At 57.9% G+C, this 19,203-nt stretch overlaps 1 protein-coding gene across 2 annotated transcripts in view; it reads right to left on the bottom strand.

Annotated features, from left to right (window-relative positions):
- Positions 1-19,203, bottom strand: part of AXIN1 (axin 1) — a 61,616-nt gene that overhangs the window by 19,473 nt on the left and 22,940 nt on the right. For both annotated transcript variants that reach the window (XM_077762710.1, XM_077762711.1), the window contains 2 exons: positions 9,649-9,789; positions 5,870-5,966 (listed from right to left, as the gene is read on the bottom strand). In XM_077762710.1, coding sequence (XP_077618836.1) covers positions 5,870-5,966; positions 9,649-9,789 — 238 coding nt within the window. The remainder of the gene's footprint in view (positions 1-5,869; positions 5,967-9,648; positions 9,790-19,203) is intronic.

Here is a 19,203-nt window from a genome sequence, read left to right as displayed (position 1 = left end):
CTGCAGTGCCGGCCCCCCCCTCCCCCGCCCCGAGCACAGAGGGCAGCGGGCTCTCAAGGCCTCCTTCAGCCAGAGACAAGACTCAACATGCAGGAGGAAAATCAGGGGAAACGGGCAGATCTTCCTTCTCAGAGGAAATAACCGCGCCACATAGTTTACAGAAATAACACCATAGGGCTTTTCTGGGGGTTTAGCTTTACTCTGAGGTAATTTCAAAATCGAAAAAGTTGCAAGACTAGCGCGAAGAACTGCTGTCCACCGTTCCCCCAGGCCCCCCAGGCCCCCCGAGCACTGCTCCCTGCCCCATTTCCTGTTACTGTCTGCCACACGCACAGTCGCATGCGTGTTCCTGAGCCCACAGAGGACAAAGGACACGTGTGATGCCTGTTGATTCCTGAACACGTCGGTGCATCTAACAAACTGACGACACTCCCATGAACAAAATGAGACCCAAAGAGAGAATGAGACCTGACAGTACTCTCACCTAATCGGCAGGCTTCAATCTAATTTTATCAGCTCTCCTTATAAGTGTCTTTTATAGCAAAACAGGTTTTAAAAATCTAAGCCACTTGGGGCACCTGGGTGGCTCGGTCAGGTAAGCATCTGACCCTTGATTTCAGCTCAGGTCACAATCTCATGGTTCCTGAGTTCAAGCCCCACTGGGCTCTGCGCTGACAGCAGGGAGTTCGGCTTTGGGTCCTCTGTCTCCCCTCTCTCTCTGACCCTCTCCAGCTTGCACTGTCTCTCAAAAAAAAAAAATTTAAAAATCTAAGCCACTGACCCCCTGTTGAGGGGATGGGAGCACCAGGGAGCTGCCAAGAGGAGGGGGGAGGGGAGAGGAGCAGGGGGAGAGCCCAGGAGGCCCAGACGGGGCAGGAGAGCCCACGGAGGGGGCGGAGCCCGAGACAGGGGTCTTCGCTGGCCCTTCAGGTGGACTGTGGGGGTCTAGAACCCTGGCCTTCAGGCGTGTATCAAGCCAAGCAGAGAAGGCTCGGGGAGGGGAGGCAGCAGCCGGAGCGGAGGCAGCGCCCCCCCACTCCCGTTGGGGGGCTTTGGGCACAGTTTCGACTCTGCCTGTTTCTTATCTACAAAACAACAGTACCTCAGAAACACGGAAGCTTAGGTGAGAAGGTCATGGCCAGGGCTCGGAGACGAACAGCCACGCGTGGGGCTTATACCGGCCTCCATGAGCTCGGGGTGGCTGCAGAAAGCTCTGAAGGGTCTTCAGGGGGACACAGGAGAGGGCAAGCCCAGGGCACAAGCCAACACGTCAGCAGAGCGAGCTGGTGCAGGTGGTCCCGTGGGGCCCAGTGCAGGGCAGGTGGGGAGGCCGGACCCAGACGGGGCCACCGGGGGTGTCCAGTGTTCTCAGAAGAGCCTGCGCAGTGGGGACAGCCAAGAGGCCGGGACCCTGAAGGGAATCTACGTGGACAGGAGAGGCCAGAGGCCAGCAGGCTGGCTCCTCCGGGGACTGCACGGAGCACAGCGCAGTGACCACACGGGACGGAGGGCGTAAGGCCAGACATCCAAAGGCAAGGGCTGTGTGGGGCTGACCGCGTGACGGCACACGCAGAGCAAGGGCTGAGTGAAAAGTCCCGGGGAGACAGAAGCGCACCGACACGGAGCCAGGACGTGTGGGCGGCTCGGCCCTGCGGCGGACGCACACCCCAAGATCGTGTGTTCTGGAAAAGAGCCTCGAGGCTGCACCACTGTGCTTCTGAAAGCGGGAAACCGTCAGAAATGACAATAACTGTAATAACCGTGGAAGAACAGTAACCTTCCGGCTGTGGAGGAACAGAAGTCACAGAGGGAAGAGTCTCAGCAATTAAACTGTGGAACTTCGGGGGAATTCAGCGGCCCCTCCCTCAGCCGTAAGGAGCTGGAAGGGACTGGAAGGTCAGCGAGGTCCCCCACGTGGTGGCGCCTCTGTGTTCCCTGCACCGACACCCACACGGCTACTCGTCCCGGCCCCGACCCCTGGAAGTCACACAGCAAGGACCACCCGGGGCAGCGCCACCGAATTCAGGGCAGCACAGCCTGTGCCGCTGGCCCTGCGCTCCCCGGGCCTACCTGAGACCCCGCCCCCCAAGTCCCCAACCCAACGACAAAGTGGACATGCACAGTTTCCTGGGGCAGGCGGGCGTCACCAGCCACGGAGGAGACACCTCAACCACGACCACTGCCAGGATGAGAAACATTTTCTTTTGGGTTGTTAGATAAAAAATGTTACCCTTGGGGCGCCTGGGTGGCTCAGTCAGTTAAGCATCCAACTTTGGCTCAGGTCATGATCTCGCGGTTCGTGGGTTCGAGCCCCGCGTCGGGCCCTGTGCTGACTGCCAGCTCAGAGCCTGGAGCCTGTTTCAGATTCTGTGTCTCCCCCCCTCTCTCTGACCCTCCCCTGCTCACGCTGTCTCTGCCTCAGAAATAAAATTTAAAAAAAAATTTTTTTTAAATGTTACCCTTAAAAATAAAAGTCAGTTGAGTTGTCTTACCAGCAAAAATGGTTTTATTCAGGAGTAGCCAAGAGCTGAGATTGGGGACAAGCAATCTGTGGCAGAAGTGACAACTCCCACAAACAAAGGAAAAGACACTATTTTACGGAGAAGGGGAAGGTGGGAGGGGCTGCCGTGAACAGAAGTCCACGGTAGAGAAGTGAGCGTCCAGCTGACAACGGCTTCTCCNATTCGTGCAGGGGACCCAGTGTGTCCTTCCCTGTACCCGGCGCTCCCGCTGGAACGGCATGAGAGCTCCCCCTGCTGGCTTCCCGAGTCCACTCGGGTGAGGTTTGTCCCACTCCGTTTCCACACGAGCCCACACCGGACACAACCGATGCAGCGCGCCCTCTCTTCACTGTTGAACCCCCAAATGCCGTCACCGACCCACATGCTGGCCTGTTTGCCGTGACCACGCGGCCAGGCTGGGCTCCAGGCTGCACCCCGTTCCCCCACACAAGGACGCGGTGCCCCCGCAGGGGCCGGCTCCCCAGGCTGAGCTGCCTCTGTGCCCGCCCCCCTGCAGCAGCGTGCGACCCCGCCACACCCCCGCCAGGCCCGTCTGCTGAGCCAGCAGGCACAGGGGCCCCCGCGTAGACCCAGAAGTTCCCCACGCCGTAGATAAGCAGCAGTCAACATCTTCTTCTAACCCTGGGCCCCAGAAAACAAAGCCCAGGTGGGTGAGGAGGCCGATGACCCCTGGCTCCCCGTCCACACTGACTGCCTGGCCGTGCCCAGTCCACTCCAGCCATCCCTGTTCCCTTGAACGTGTGACCAGCTCAAAGAGCAGGGGCTCATTAAACCCTGTCTGGAAGGTAACCAGCATGCAGACGTCACCAGGACGCACAGGACCGCCTGCCCTCACTGAGCGGTTGCAGAGGGCCGTGCCCGAGGGTCAGCACGGACACGGGAGTGCTCCTGGCCCTGCCGGGCAGCGGGGTCACCAAGGGGAGACGCCTGTGAGGCCACAGCACTGTCCACACCGCGTGGCAAAGCTCGGCTCTCGCTGCCATGCCTGCCTGTCTCGGCTCTGACTTCATGCTGGCTCAGTCAGAACCTTCCAAAACCTGAAGATTCCTTGCTTTCCTCAATTCTAGAACATTCCCACAATGACACTTTGACTCTTGTCTCTTCCCGATTCTCTGTGCCCCACTCTGAGACATCTTTCCAGGTCTGTATTCCAGCTCATCAATTTTCTCTTTTGGTTTTGTTGAATACGCTTGGTTTCATTGTTTGAATTAAGGCCCTATCACCTTGTTAGTAGGTGTGACAGAGGAAGGCTCTCTGACGTGAGCGCCCCTGGACCCCGAGGCACCACAGGCCCTGCATGGCCCTCCCTTCCTCCCCCGCCAAGGCCCATGGTGCTCAGCCGGGCCGTTTCTCTGCACTCGTTCAGTCTGGAACAAGCCGGTCTCCTCTGGACTTCTGTGGCCCTGTGGCTTCCGAAGGTCTGAAGCCAGCTCTTGTGCAGGACGGCCCTCAACGTGGGCTGCGGCCTGCTGACGTCCCTGGCGGGAGGGCCCCGGGCCTCTCACAGTCCTGGGGGAAGAACAGCGTCCACGTGTCCCAGCATGGCTGGTGGCACCTCGGCCCCCAAGTCACTCTGTCCCACGGAGCGACGGCTGCACGGGGGCCACCTGGGTGGGCGCGAGTGTCCTGCTGCTCATCACACTCACGGCGTGCTCGGTCCGTGAGCGCAGACGCACACGTTCCTACTTCACCGCCACTAACCCCCGTGCTCCGCGGCCTGGGCCTCGGCAGGAGGGAGCACCTCCACACGGCTCCCGCATCCACTCACCCCCTTCCTTTCTGGGACACAGGCTCCCCAGGCTCCCCTCCTGCTCCCCCTGCCCAGGCCCAGTCAGTTAAGCGTCTGACTCTTGACTTCGACTTAGGTCATGACCTCACGGTTCATGAGACAGAGCCTGGCATCGCGTTCCATACTGACAGTGAAGAGTCTGCTTGGAGTTCTCGCACTCCCCCTCTCTCTGCCCCTACCTCACTCCCCACCCCCCCAAAACAAATAAACCTTAAAGAAAAAAGATCCACGAAGATTGCTGGAGACACACGTACTAGCGGTACTAGCGCACGGCGAAGCACGGCCACGTGTGGCCCCGGCCGGCCGACAGCACGAGGAGGCCGGTCCTTCCTGGGGGGGGTCCTGGGGGGGGGGGGTCCCCAGCAGCAGACGCGCACCCACACGCAGACCACCGGCAGCCTCCTCCATGCCTCCCCAAGTGCACGCTGTCAGCGCCTGGCTTAGGTCAAGTCTGTGCGGTGCTGAGGGTTGGCTGGCAGGTGACATTTGACCACCCTTTTATTTTTTTCCGTTTTTTAACATTTACTTATTTATTTATTTAGAGAGCATGCGAGCAGGGGAAGGGCAGAAGAGAGAGGAAGAGAGAATCCCAAGCGGGCTCCCTGCTGTCAGCACAGAGCCCGATGTGGGGCTGGATCCCACCAACTGTAAGATCATGACCTGAGCCAAGATCAAGAGTTGGACGCTTAACCAACTGAGCCGCCCAGGCACCCCCCCGCACGGACCATCCTTTTCTCAGAAGCAAGAGATTATCCACATCCTTTCTTCTCAACCACAATCACCTTTCTTACCTGGAAATTCAAGTAGCTAAACGACTCTAAGGAGCCATGGCCATAGACGGCTGGGCGGTGACCCTGAGAAAGGTTCCCTCTGCCTGCACAGAAACCGCAGATGGCTGCTTGCAGCACCTACAGTCAGAGGCTCCTGCAAGCTCTCCTCCTCTTCCCCGAGAACTCTTTTCCGTCTGGTGGGCGGTCTCCGCGGGGGGGAGGGGGGCTGCTGGACTGCTCTGTTGAAGACCCCCCCGACCCCCCCCAGTGCCCACAGTGGGGGGGACCACTGTCCCCTCACTGTTTTCATCCAAGAGGTGAAGCTGAGGCACCTCTTGCAGCAGGTGCTCACGGTGCCTGAGCGTTGCTGCCGCCAGGCTTCCGGGCAGAGGCGCAGAGAGGTCGCCTGTGCGGGCGGCTGGCCCGGTATCGAGCCAGTGATGGGGGCTCCGAGCTGCTCTCCCACGTGGAGGAGAAGCGTCTCACTTAACCGGATGGGAAGACTGCACAGCAGGTGTATGTGAGGCCCTCCCTGCCCCTCTGAAAGGACAGCGCAGGCCCTCAGGCCACCCACGCTGTCCTCACCAGCCTGCAGGGTGTGACCACGCATTGGCCACATGCTACCCCTGGACGGGAGCTGAGCTCAAAGGAAGCTAGCGATGCCCTTGCCACTGCCCAGTGCCACAGTGGCCCTGGGAAGGAGGGAGAAGGGACAGACATGGTCCCAGAAGGCCGGTGAGCCCTGACCTGGGAGACGGGGTGTGGGTGGCCGTGTGGCCAGAACTTACAGGAATGTGAGGTAGAGGCACCCGCCCGTTGACCTGGACGCTCTCCTGCATCTCCCGGCGATGCTGCTTGCGGGTCCTGTACGGTGGGACTCCATCCCTGGCCGGAGGAGAGAGAGTTCGGTGTGAGTGCAAACGCAACAACGCAACACAATGGAGCGTAACCGTGCTGGCTCTGTGTGGAGCGCAGCGGCCGGGCCTGATTTCTGCAGACTGAGAGCTATGAATGGGGAGGAGGGGCACCTCAGTGGCTCAGTAAGTTGAGCGTCAAGTCATTTCATTTCCTCCTTCATTTTGGCTTCAGTCACGATCCCAGAAGCGTAGGATCAAGCTCCATGTTGGGTTCCACACCGAGCATGGAGCTTGCTTAAGATTCTCTCTGTCTGTCTCTGTCTCTCTCCCTCCTTCCCTCCCCCCCCTTCCCCCGCTTATGGTCTCTCTCTAAAGTTCGGGGGGGGGGAGCAGGAAAGGAATATGTGACAGAGACTGTATGTGGCCACAAAGCCTGAACTATTTACTACGCCTTTGCCGAAAACACTCCCCAACCTGTTGTTTATCGCCCTGGTGGACCCAGTGTGCGTGTCTGGGAGGGCGCTCTCAACGGACCCACACACAGACAGCCAAGACAACTTAGACCCCCTGAAAGAGACCTCCAGGGTTCTTTGTTATTCTGCTGCCTTCCAGGGAAGACTGGCCCGGCAGCGGAGTCTCTCTGAGGGGTACGCGATGTAGTTTCCTTGACGTTTTAGTTACAAATGCTCTTGAAGGTTAGAATAACCATGTGAATCAAATTACACACTGTCTCTACGTGACTAAGTGCACTTGCTCAAGGCAGAAGCCAGATCTGACGCCTCCCCCGCTGCACAGGCCCAATCCCCCCAGCTCTCCAGGCCTCTCCCCGCTATTTAAAGCTATCGTGAGAAGCACGGCGGCCAACAGGAGCCCCGTAACGTGGCGACGCCCACCGAGCAGAAGGCCTGGAGAGCGGCCCCTCCGGGTCGCCATGTAACTTCTCGCTGAAGGACTCCCGACCAGGTTCCCAGCTCCCAGAGTGGGAAAGGAGGAGGCCGGAAACTGTCTGGCTGTCCAAACACTTTGGCCTCCCTGTCCTCTGGTGGGCGAAGGTCTGTGTCCCCTGGCCTCCTTCCCAAGCGCGGCCCATGGAGGGGGTGCGTGGGGGGATGGGTCAGTGGTGCCCTCAGAGCAGCGCTCTGATCTCCCAGCGGGACCCACCAGGGCGGCCACAGTCTCATCTTACTTAGGAGCTGCTGGGCAGCCCAGGGAAGCCACCCCTTGCCCCACGGCCTGGCGGCTTTGCTGACACGTGCCTGAAAGCCCAGGTCTGGGCGGAAAGGCTGGACTACAGCGGAACGAGGCGGAATGAGGCTGGGACGGCCCATCTCTCCGGTCACTGCCCTGGTGCCCCCAGCTATCTGGGCGCCAGCTGGGTGTGCGGTGCGACCGGCTCAGTGCTCCAGCAGGGGCGCTCCAGGGGACAGGCGTCAAGCGCAGGGGCGAGTCAAACGCAGTAAAAAAATGTCATTGCCTGCCCCAGTGGTTTAATCCGGGTGTCCCGAGCCACCAACCTGTTTCTCATATGCTTTGACCAGGCACTGGTTAAAGGTCCCACAGGCCCCTGAATGAGGCGCTGTCCTTGGACGCCCGTGTCCACTCTCGTGGGCCATGCTGCCACCGTTTTCACCGTGTGGCTGACCGGCCGAGGGCACCCGTGCCCCGGAGAAAGAATTTAGAAGAAACGGACCACCCTGCTTTTTGCCTCTAATACACGTTCAAATAACTTACATTCTATGTCTATTCCTACACTTAAAAAAAATATTTAATTAATTAATTTATTTTTACTTGAGAGAAAGAGGGAGAGCACACACATGGGGAGGGAGCAGAAGATAGAAAATCATTTTTTTTTTTTTTTAATGTTTATTTCTTTTTTGAAAGACAGAGAGAGAGGGCCTGCGCACGAGCGGGGGAGGGGCAGAGAGAGAGGTGGCCAGAGAATCCCAGGCAAGCTCTGCGCTGACAGCACAGAGCCAGACACAGGGCTCGAACTCACGAACTGTAAGATCACGACCTGAGCTGAGGTCAGATGCTTAACCGACTGAGCCCCCAGGCGCCCCTCCTGTTGCTGTTTCTGATCTTAGTGTAACCAATGAGAATACAGTATCAGGAAAAAAATATTTAAAAATTTTAGATTTTCCCTTTAGCAAACATATGTCCTTTCCTTAGAGAGAATTAAGAGAATTTACAAGAAACATGTGCTGGCAAGTGCATCTTCACCGTAGTCCCCAGTCCCTGGGAGGAGAAAACCAAACGGTATGAGTGCGGGGCCCGCTGTTTGCTGCCTGGCAGGGGGGTGGGGGGGTCGCAGCAGGTGCTATTAAAACCGCAGGCACTTTGAGGAAGAAACGGCTAAAAACACATCAACATTTCATCTTAAAGATGTGAGACTAAGGGGGTGTCTGGGGGCTCAGTCAGTTNAACATATTTTTTGTAACTGAATAAGATAACTCTCCAGTTCATTGAAAGAATAAACACCTGTCATTAGCCCCCCCAAAAAAAAAAAAAAAAAAAAAAAAAAAAAAGACGTGACACGAAGAATGAAATAATCCATCCACACACACAAGTTGAACCCAAAGGGACAGAGCCACCTCGTGATGTCACCACCGTATGGCCACCCAAAAGAGAAAGGGCCCCAGATGCACGATGACACGGCCTGGCAGGAGAGGAGAGGCAGCCAGCATGAAAACAGCACAGAAAACGGGGGCCACAAATTTTAAAAAGCGGTTAGTAGCCCTTTTCTTCTTTGTTACGTAACCCTATCTGGTTCTCGAAAATGTTCCCCAGGAAGAAACCAGCCGGCTGGGGACAAAATCTCTGGCAACCGACTTACAGCTGCAGGCCCGCCTCACGCGCCCCGCAGGCTCCGGGGGGAGAGGGTGCCCCACACCCGCCCGCTGTCCTGGTCCAGGGCTCCCTTCCGGCACTGCCAGTGTCGGAGGGTGCCTGAGGTTGGGTCCTGGCGCCAGGCCCGGCCGGGCCCTTCCCATCAGTGGTGGCCAGGTGGCGAATGGCACACAGTCTTAAAGCTGCTAAGTCTGATGTTCACGGTGGCCGAGACCCCAAGTGACCTTGATAGGCTGGCTGGGCAGCGCCCTGCTATAACCACGGAGGGTTACCCAACTCTTTGGGTGGCCCCGAAAAGCCACCTGCCAAGGCAGACGAGAGTGTCGGAAAGGAAGTCCTTTCTCACAAAGGGGGGGCTTCCCTACAGAGGACAACGAGAGGAGAAGGTCCACTGTCACCACCGAGGGCCGCCGAGGCGCCAGGTGGTTCTGGACAGCGACCGAGGCCTCGGAGACGTGTGCAGCCCTGTGCTGTCCCTGCACCGTCCGGGCGCCAGGGTGGCTGGAAACCAGCCACACCGACTCCCCCCAGCTCCTGTCTCCCCATCTCCTACGCAGAGCGGGCGACGGAGTAGATTTTACGCAGTGACAGGTACAGAACAGCACCCCTGCACAGGAAGCAGCCTCGCAGGGGGAGGCCCGCACCCCCACCACCCGCCCCGCTCGGCCACCTGTCTGTAAAGCAAACCCCAGACTGTGAACGCTGACGACAAGGCTGAACCACCGCTTCCTTGGTTTCTTCCCTTTCAAAGGTCCCAGCAGCCTTGGCCTGGGACAGAGGCAGTGACTGTCAAGGACATGTCCTGTAGCACAGCCTGTCCGTGCAGCTGGGGGGGAGGGGGGTTCACCCAAGAGGGGACTCACACGCTGCTATCGGTGAGGGACAGGCTGTCGGCGTCGCTGGACAGGCTCTGCTGCTCGCTGTCGTTGGCACTGGTGGCCGGGGCGAAGGCGTAGCCGGAGCTGACGTAGTAGGGGTTGACAGGCTCCCGCCAAGACCCGCACCTGTGAACAGGGAGCAAAGGTCAGCAGCAGGCCAAGGATATGTGTGCATCCCCAGCACCGTCCAGACACCCTAATTTACGAGCTGCACACGTAAAGAACCCAGAAAAGACAGCACGAAGGGCCAGTGCCTCCATCCTGCCTCCGGCCCCTCTGCTCTTCCCGGAGGGACCGCTTAAGCCCTGGGCATCTTCCGGATATTTCCTGTGCATTTAGGCAGACGTCTAAATGCGCACACAGTTGTCGCCTCGATTTGCGTTTTTCCACATGTGACTAGAAATGGGATGCACCCTCCTGCTCCTGCGCCCGCTAAAGGCCACTGGCAAGCTTATTTGCCGCAGCAGCACTAACACCGGGGCCACCACTTCAAAGAGGTCAGGACTCCGGGCGCGAGTCTGTGAAGGGTCGCGGGAGCCAGGAGGGGAAGGCGCATGGGTGTCTACCAGAGGCTGCCATGCCTCCTGCTGGTCACCTCCGCCTTCACGGCGCGGCGAGCAGCCTCGTGGCCCCGGGGGGAGTTCGCGGCCACTAGCTGTCCTACTGACCAGCCAGAACAGCCACCTGGCTGTAGGGCGCGTCGCCCTCAGGGGTCGGGGGCGGTTTGGGCACCTGTCACCTCCCTGCTCCTGCTGTGCGCGCCCTCTCCAGGCTGTTTGAGAGTCTCCTGGGAGTTACTGATGCCTTTAAATACCCTTCCTACTGACCTCTGATCATGCGAGTGAGTACTTTCTCCCCAAATGTCACTTTTCTTTTAAACTTTGTTCTTTTGGTCCTACAAGAGTTTTCTGTTTGTACAAAATTGGATTTACCCATCACTTCCTTCATAGACTTCTTTGCATCTTAGAAGGCAGGCCTCCCTCATTCCAAGATTACAAATATATTCTCCTGGTTTTCTTCGAATGCTCTAGGAGATTTTTATTTATTTTTTTACTTGAGCTCCTTACCTAAAACGTGTGGGTAAGTAACATTACCTCATTCCTTGTATCAAAGCTGAGAGCCAGCTCTTAGAACCGACTACTGAATAATGCACCTTGTTCGGAATTATTTTTTAAAATTCAATTATGTATTTGGAGAGAACGAGCAAGTAGGGGGGAGGGACAGAGGGAGAGAGAGGATCCCACGCAGGCTCTGCGCTGTCAGCACATACCCTGATGTGGGGCTCGATCCCATGACCCTGGGATTGTGACCAGGGCCAAGCCAGGAGTTGGCAGCTCGACCAGGGCCCCCAGGAGCCCTCTGTGTCAGTTTCTGGGGGCCGTGCTGTTCTCCCTTCGGGACAGCGACCCTGCACCCCTGCCCAGCATGCGGGTACCTCCTCCTCCCACACTGCCCTCCAAGAGTGATGCAGGGGCTTAGGGAAAGAGAGAAACGGACGATGAGGTTCTGCGACGGCTACCATGTGATGGGGGCCCTGCTGGCGGCTGGGGTGCCGTGTGGCGCAGGACCCGCCCCACCGGGAGCCCCAGCCTGACCTGTGGCGAGCGCACCACCACCCGCAGTGCGCAGCTCCCTCCTGCACATGCTCCACATGAGGGGACCCGGGGCGCAGCACCGTGTCCCTCAGACTCCAGTGTCCTCCGTGCACAGAGCGGGAGAGGAGACGGTCTCTATGGGGACGGAACCCCTGTGGGCAACCAGCACCCTACTGCCCCCCATTCGTGCCACGCACAGACTCAGGAAAAGGCGGCCTAACGAGACTGGGGGCCAGGCACCTCGGTGCCCTGAATACCCATCACGCGGGACGTGCGGGGCTGCGCTGGGCCAGGCAGCGGGGCCTGAAGACAGGCCCAACCGAGGGGGACCGCGTCTCCCGGGGGCCTTGGCATCCGGTCTCAGGAGGAGGGGCACCCGAGGCCATGGAAATGTGAGGAGTGCCAGCCAGGCAGTCCTCCCCCTCTGGCCAACGAGGCCCCAGCACCGGAGGTGACGCGGCTGCAGACCTTCCCCGCCGGCTCGGGAAGCAGGTACTCCACGTCCCTCTACCAGAGGGGCCGGTCGCTGCCTACCGCCACACGGTTCCTCTGACCCACCCGCCCACGCACGGCCGCCGGAGCCCCCTGGGAACACGTCCTGTCCAAAGGCTCACGGGAAGGGACGGGACACTCAGACGCCCGTCCCTGGGCCTGTGTCTATGTGCAGTTCCTTATCTAGACCTGCCATGAAGCAGACGGCAGGATGGCAGCCTGCAACACCAAAATTCTTTAGGAATCATACAGTTCTATTTTTATTAATTAAAAAAATTTTTAAAGTAAGCTCTACACCCAATGTGGGGCTCACGCTCACGACCCAGAGACCAAGAGTCCAACGACCAAGCCAGCCTCCCCATCATGAAACGTTATTTCTAGATGATTTATTCTAGACTTCTTAGTCCTCTGGGATACTGAAAGATGTAAAACCAGCGATACCCCCACCATGAGGACCACGGCGCTGAAATCCAGGGCGTAAGTGCGAAACTGTTTTTCAGTTTCCCCGTTACATTTAAGGAATGTTAAACTTTGGTTACTTTCTATAAATGCTCATTTGGTCAAACGAAAAAGAAACTTGAACTTGAAGAGGAAAAGGCATCCCAGCTTGGAAGTCCCGAGCCCGCAGAGCACGCGCCCCGCCCCCTGCACGCCTGTGTGTCCCCCGTGGCACGAACCCCGCCCAGCAGGACCGAGCCTGGACTCCAATGTGTGCAAGACCGCGGGCCTCCCTCCTGGTCCCTGGTGAGCCTTTCACATGTATAAAGAAGCCCATCTTTGAGGTGAAAAGCAAGAAAAACATGGTTTCTTAATTTTCCACAGCCTGCAGAACAGAGCCAACCCCACTACATGGGCTGCAAGTCGCGAGGACAAAGGGCAGAGAGAAGAAAAAGCGAGACCAGAGAGAAGAGAAGACAGGAGGGGCGCCTGGCGGCTCGGTCAGTTGAGCATCTGAGTTTAGCTCAGGTCATGACCTCGACGTTCCCAAGTTTGAGCCTCTCATCGGGCTCTGCGCTGGCAGCTCAGAGCCTGCTTGGGATTCTGTCTCCCGCTCACTCTGCCCCTCACCTGCTCGTTCTCTCTCTCTCTCAAAATATAAAAATAAATTTAAAAAAATAAAAAGAAGGGAGGGCAAGCCACCAGCATTTGGTCACCTATCTAAACCTGTAGACGATAAGGCTGGCTCTGGGAACTGAGGCCGTCAGTGCCCTGGGCCTTTCCTGCAGGCTGACACGACAGAAAGTTCTGGCCAGTGACCTGCAAGAGGAAACGCCCTGTGGGGGAACCTGTGTGCCTACAAGTCAGCCCAAAACAGAGACGGACAGTGTGCCTGTGTGTGTGCGCGCACGCGCATGCACACACACACGCACACACACACACGCGCGCGCGCGCAGGCCCAGCAAGCGAGCATAGCCAACCTCCCAGGTGCTGCAGCCAGAGAAACCGAGCCCCACTGCTCGGTCCCTCCCGATGTTCTCCGAATGAGACCCTGATGGGCCCACAGATGCCCAACCAGACACGTGTCCTGCCTTGCGCCGCCTTTCCCTTCACCTGCCGTTCGCAGGACTTGGGTTTTCCCTCTTTTTATGTGTAACTTCACATGTTATTCTCCTTTTGTGTGTCTGCTGGGAAAGCCAGCCTTGTTAACATCGAGCCGGACAATCTTCTCTTCTGACTGGAGAGTCTGGTCCCGCTGCATCTGGAGACACTACTGAGAGCGGGGTCGTCCGCCGTCTTATTTGCTGTCTGTCCCAGTCCGCGTTCTTTTGTTCTTTCTTGCCTTCCTTTTGGCTTTATTCTTAGCGTCTGTCTCCTGTCTCTAATAAGGTAACCTTCTCTGAATAGTTTCTGTGAAGATCACAACAGGTGCCCTGGGGGCGCCTGGGGTGCTCAGGCAGCTGTATATCTAGCTCTTGATTTCTGCTCAGGTCATGATCCCACGGTCATGGATCGAGCCTGCGTTGGGCCCTGTGCTGACAGTGCAGAGCCTGCTTGGGAATTCTCTTTCCTGGTCTCCCTCTGCCCCTTTCCCCAGCTTGCTCATTCTCTAAAAGATTAATAAAACTAAACAACAGGTGCCCTGATGTATCACAGTCCAGGGACCTGTACTTGCCTCGTCTCAGACAACACAAGGTCAGAATTAAGCCATTTCCCTCACACACTGATGTGTTATCCGTATCCCGTATTTTAAGTCCATAGCATCTTATACCCCACAGGACATTGTCACCACGGTTTCAGCCCACAAACACTCACCTAGAGTCACCCATGTATTTGCGTTTGGGAGTTTGAACCCGATAGCCTCTTCTTTCTGCTTGAAGGACACCCTAACCGGTCTCCTTCAGTCAGGGGCTGCTGCTCACAGCCGGGACTCTCTTTATCGCCTGCATTCACGACAGCCATTGTCACTGGGCTGGGGTTCTGCTTCTAGAGGATGCCTGTGCACTTTATCGGGCATGGAAAATGGTACAGCCACTATGGAACCCGGAGCCCAGTATGGCAGATTTGGCAACCCTCTGTCTTGGCACACATTGGACACTGAGAGCAGGGTCTGGACCAGAGATGTGTCCCCTGGGACACCAGGAAATGTGGCCCACTCCATGGAAGGTGGCCAGGGGCCTTCTCAGGCTGGCTGCCGGCAGCCCCTCCCGCTCCCAGCGCTCAGGCCCCGCTCCCCACGCTGAGCCCGGATGAGCCTCCCAAAAGGGGAAGCAAGCAGCTGAAGATCGACACGATGCAGCCTGCGGATCCAGGGGACAAACTCAGATGTGTTTCATGGCCTGTTATGGCCTGTAGAGCGGTTTTCTCCTTTGTGCCTCCCTTAACCCGGGCCCTCATCCTCACCAACACAACACTCTAAAGGGTCCAGGCAGTTACCCCCAGCACAGCTATTTCCTCGTGGTGACATCCACACTGGGCACTTTTTGGCCAGAATGTCACAGAGGTGATGCTGAATCACATAAAGAACATCAGCTTGGCTCGTCCCAATACTGGTAGCAAACCAAGCGTGAGCTTGCTGTTTCCAGTCTCTTACTTTCCTTTTGTTATCAATGGGCAATTGTGGGGAGATGCTCTGAGACACATACAAATCTTGTTACCCCCCAGTGACCTTCCAACACCTTCATCTGACTATATGCTCACAGCTGGCTGGCATCCTTCTATGTTTTCCCCATCCACACTTATTTACATCCGTGTGGACTCTCAGATCGTTTCATCCAATGGATTATAATCCATCCACTTATTTTCTGCTCGTACTCGGCACAGCCCCGTCCGCCTAGGACTGCTCCCTCGCTCTCTGGCACTCCCTGCCCCGGCCCTGAGATTTTCACCAGTCAGGTGTCTGTATTAACTGCATTATCGGGATTCCTGTGGTCTTCTTTCTCTTTTTTTCTTTTCAATGTTTATTTTTGAGAGAAAGAGGAAGAGAGAGCGCAAGTGAGAGAGGGGCAGAGAGAGAGAGGGAGACACAGAATCTGAAACAAGTTCCAGGCCCTGAGCTGTCAGCACAGAGCCCGACGCGAAGCTTGAACCCACGAACTGTGAGATCCCGACCGGAGCCGAAGTCGGACGCCTAAGTGGCTGAGCCCCCGGGTGCCCCTCCCTCTCTGTTTATCCCATCGTCTTACGTCCCCCAGAACACGGGTACTTTTCATTCAGTAGCTGGTTATTCTGGACGGAGGGTCAGACACTGTGTGAAAACCCTTCCACGCCGGCAGCCTGGGATGACACACCCTTCTGCGGAGCACATGCAGGTGACAGGGCACGTGGCTGGGGCGCCAGGACCCCTGGCCGCCCCAATCCAGTGTCAGGAACTGAGAGGTGCTGGGTGAGGCTGCAGCCTCGTGGGAGGCCCGTGCCCTGCCAGCATGCCCCTCGTCCAGGGCAGGGCACCTCCCTCCTAGGCCGCCCGCCGGGCCCAAGGGCCCTGCTTCCCAGCTCGCCTCCCTGGGCTCCCTGCTCTCGGACTGCGCTGCTGCTCCTCCCGCCTCGTCAGCCCCGCAAAGCCCTCAGCTGGACGAAGACAGCTCTCACCCTGTCTAGCTGTTCTTAGCAGGACGTCTGCCCCGAATCGCCTGGTTACCTGATACCAGAAGTCTTGCTTCTCCACGTAGGGACACCTTTTATCTCCCAGAAATCCTGCGATGAAGGATGTCCCCTAACTAGCACTCCACCCGGGGAAATGTGAAGTGGCGATCAGGCCTCCTCATCGGCCCGACTCCCCGGAGCCCTCCCCTGCGCCCTCACTCCACAGGGCAGGTCCCACTGACCTCAGTCACGTGCCCTGGAGGAGGAGCCGTGTGACTTTTACTCAGGAGTGCGGGCACATACCACACCGTCCCTCACAGTATGTCCCTGTGTGCCGAGAGCGGCTTCCACGCTCCTGTGACTAGCGGGCCCCACCGCGCCTCCTGCACTCACGTCACTCCACAGGCAGTGTCAGGGGCCAGACACCAACGCCCCCACGCCGCCCTTCCTAGCAAGGTGTGCGATCTCTGATCAGCTAAGGTGACAGGTGGGCCTCACGGCTAATGCATCAAGGAAGCCACACGGGCTCCTCTCCTCCGTTTATTTTCTTCATCTGAAATGATCCAAACTCATGTTATGGCCCCTGCTCTGGCCCCCCATCCACGCTGGGTCACCAGCTGTGTGCTCGGCAGCACCCGGCACAGACAATAAACCGACCACAGGTACCACGCACCATGCCACCCACTTCCTGACCCTGGTTAGCTGAAGTCGTTTCTGACCTTGGCATCCTTGCCTCAACCGGAAGCCCTCCTGTTCAGCGCCACCTGCTGGGCCTGGCCGAGCCCTACCCCTAGCAAAGTCACCCCTGGGTCCAGACCTGTCCCTCTGCTCCATGCCTACACCCTACCAGCTCCCGCACTTCTAGACTCTGTGCACAAGTAACTCGATAGAGGAGTTCTGCAGCCGCAGAGATCACAGCAGGGGCCCTCCTTGAGGGGAAGGTCAAGTGTGCCTTCTCCTTTCGGGCAATCCTCGGGCCCCAAGGCACGGTGGCAGCATCTGCTTGCGTGTCCCCAGCTAGCAGCCAGTTGCTGCTGTATAGAATTTAATTTCCCGCGGATGTATTCTTAAGCCCGAGACATGACCATCGTCACCTATACACATATTCGTTCTCATTGACCCACACTGACCGCTTGAACGTTTCAGGCGCCCATCGGGGGGCCCTTCCGCCTGCGTGAGGTCCCCTCCGGCATCGCGCACAAAACCCTCGTGCTCGTGACCATCTTTCGCTCTGAAATGGGCACACCGCCAGTGTGAGCCGGCACGGTGAGCCGGGCGGCCAGCGCGGGCCACCCCATGCCACCCGGTCCTCACCAGGCACCGCCCCACAAGCTCTATCTGGCTGCCTCAAACTTGCTACATCACCGCTTCCTGTCCTCTGGAGAACCTGTGGGTCACCTGGGGATTCCTGGACTTGACAGCACTTGCGTTCCAAAGGCTGTCTGAGACCCCCATGTCTGGGGCTTTGCCAAGAGTCACTCTGGCCTCTGCACATGGCCTCTTCCAGTGGCTCTCCGTCTGCATGTGTGCTCGCCGTCCCTGCCGATGGCTGTTTGGCTACAAGGTTTTCTGTAGGACCAGCTGTCAGCATGGATGTCTCCGATCATCACACGGAAAAGCCGTCAGGGCCAGGGAGGGCCAAGGAGGCAGCCTGGGTGCCAGATTGTCTCTGGCTCGCTGACAGAGCCNCGTGCGGTTCCCCTGTCCTTGCCGTGTTGAGAGACAACGGTGACCCAGAGCGCTGCCCAGCCGTGCCCCTCAGTGAGGCCTAGAGTCGAGGTGGCTCGTCGACCTTGGGGAGGCCACCACGCGGGAAGGCCAGCATCCCGGGATTCACGTCTGTGCCTCCACTCAGGTGGCTCACGGACGGCACGAGCAGCACGGGTGCAGATGGCTCCCGGGGCCACTGATCTGGGACAACGTCACAACGCCCGCTCACCCCCTCGGGGGCCACAGGAGCCACAGGGAGCGTCCCTGGTCCCTGACGAGCGTGACGACAGCCCCGCCCAGCTCGCTCTGCCCAGGACGGCGCTGCCACAGGCCCGTGAGCCTCATCCACGGGCGCCTCCCTCCCCACTCCAAGCTCCCCTCTGGCCTCACTCAGAGCCGCTCTCTGGTCCCAAACACTCAGCGTCCCCGGTACCACCGCCCTAGGAGCTCATGAAAACAGCCTCTGCCCTGAGGAGCACCTGCAAGCTGCTGTCCGCCATGCGCACCGAGCCGCAAGGGGCACTCGGGGAAGCGGCCTCGCTGCGCTCGTCTGCTCGTTTTAAGCCTGCCTTATCAGCGCATCACCTCCCGAACGTCTACCATCCATTTATCTATCTCGAGTAAGTTCCAGGCCCACCGTGGGGCTCAGACTCACGATCTCAAGACCAAGAGCCACATGCTCCCTAAGCCCAGCCAAGCAGCCCACGTTGGCCAACTATAACAAAAGTAACCACAAATGAACAAACGCCTAAAACGACTTCTGCAAAGTAAGAAAAACACAGCACCAGGGGCGCCCAGTGGCTCAGTCAGTAGCGCACGTGGCTCTTGGGGTCATGATTTCAAGTCCCGTGTTGGGCCTAGAGCTTACCTAGAAAGTAAGTGAGGGGCAACTGGGTGGCTCGGTTGAGCGTCCGACTTTGGCTCAGGTCATGATCTCACAGTTCGTGGGTTCGAGCCCTGCATTGGGCTCTGTGCTGACGCTCGGAGCCTGGAGCCTGCTTTGGATTCTGTCTCCTCTCTCTGCTCCTCCCCCATTTGACCCCCCACCCCCCAAATAAACAATTTTTTAAAAAGCAAATGAAAATAAAATAGAAATTTAGAAATAGGTCAAGCTTCAAGCCATTCCACGACAGCTCTTAAATACACACACACATAAATTCAAAAGGCTTCAGGCTTATAAAACCGCATGCCTGGAAATCAGGCCTTTCTCATCAGATATTTGAAAAGAACATTGTTAGGTCCACTTAAGGATATAGATATTAATGGCAAAAATTTTAACAGCAAAAGGCCAAAAACAAATAAATGGCCAGCCCACTCCCCCTGGGTGTGAACGGGGCTGCTCAGTAGCCAGGGAGGGAGGCTNCCGTCCTCAGCAAGAATTTGCTCCCCGCCACGCCACTTCAGGGGGTGGACGTCGCTGTGGAGGAACTGCAGACGATGCGCACAGGACAGAATGTCACTGTCCCCTTACAACAATCCCAACCACTCTGGGAGGGAAGCAGCCTTCTCCTCCTCGTATTCTAAGAGGTGGAGGCTGCCATGAACAGTAAGCTGTCCCAGAATGCTCCTCTCGAGCAAGCACTGGAAGGCAGGTCAGGGATGAGCCGAGGCCACCACGGCGGTGCCCGGACCTGACGGTGAACACAGGCCTCGGGGACAACGCACCCGCGTCCACGGGAGATGCCCCTCTCTGGTGAGCACCTGCGGGGGCAGCCGCCTC

This window comes from Crocuta crocuta, unplaced genomic scaffold, assembly GCF_008692635.1.
Source record: "Crocuta crocuta isolate KB4526 unplaced genomic scaffold, BGI_CrCroc_1.0 scaffold234, whole genome shotgun sequence".
Lineage (NCBI taxonomy): Eukaryota > Metazoa > Chordata > Mammalia > Carnivora > Hyaenidae > Crocuta > Crocuta crocuta.
Note: the sequence above shows the minus strand (reverse complement) of the source record. Positions and strands in the feature narration are given on the sequence as shown.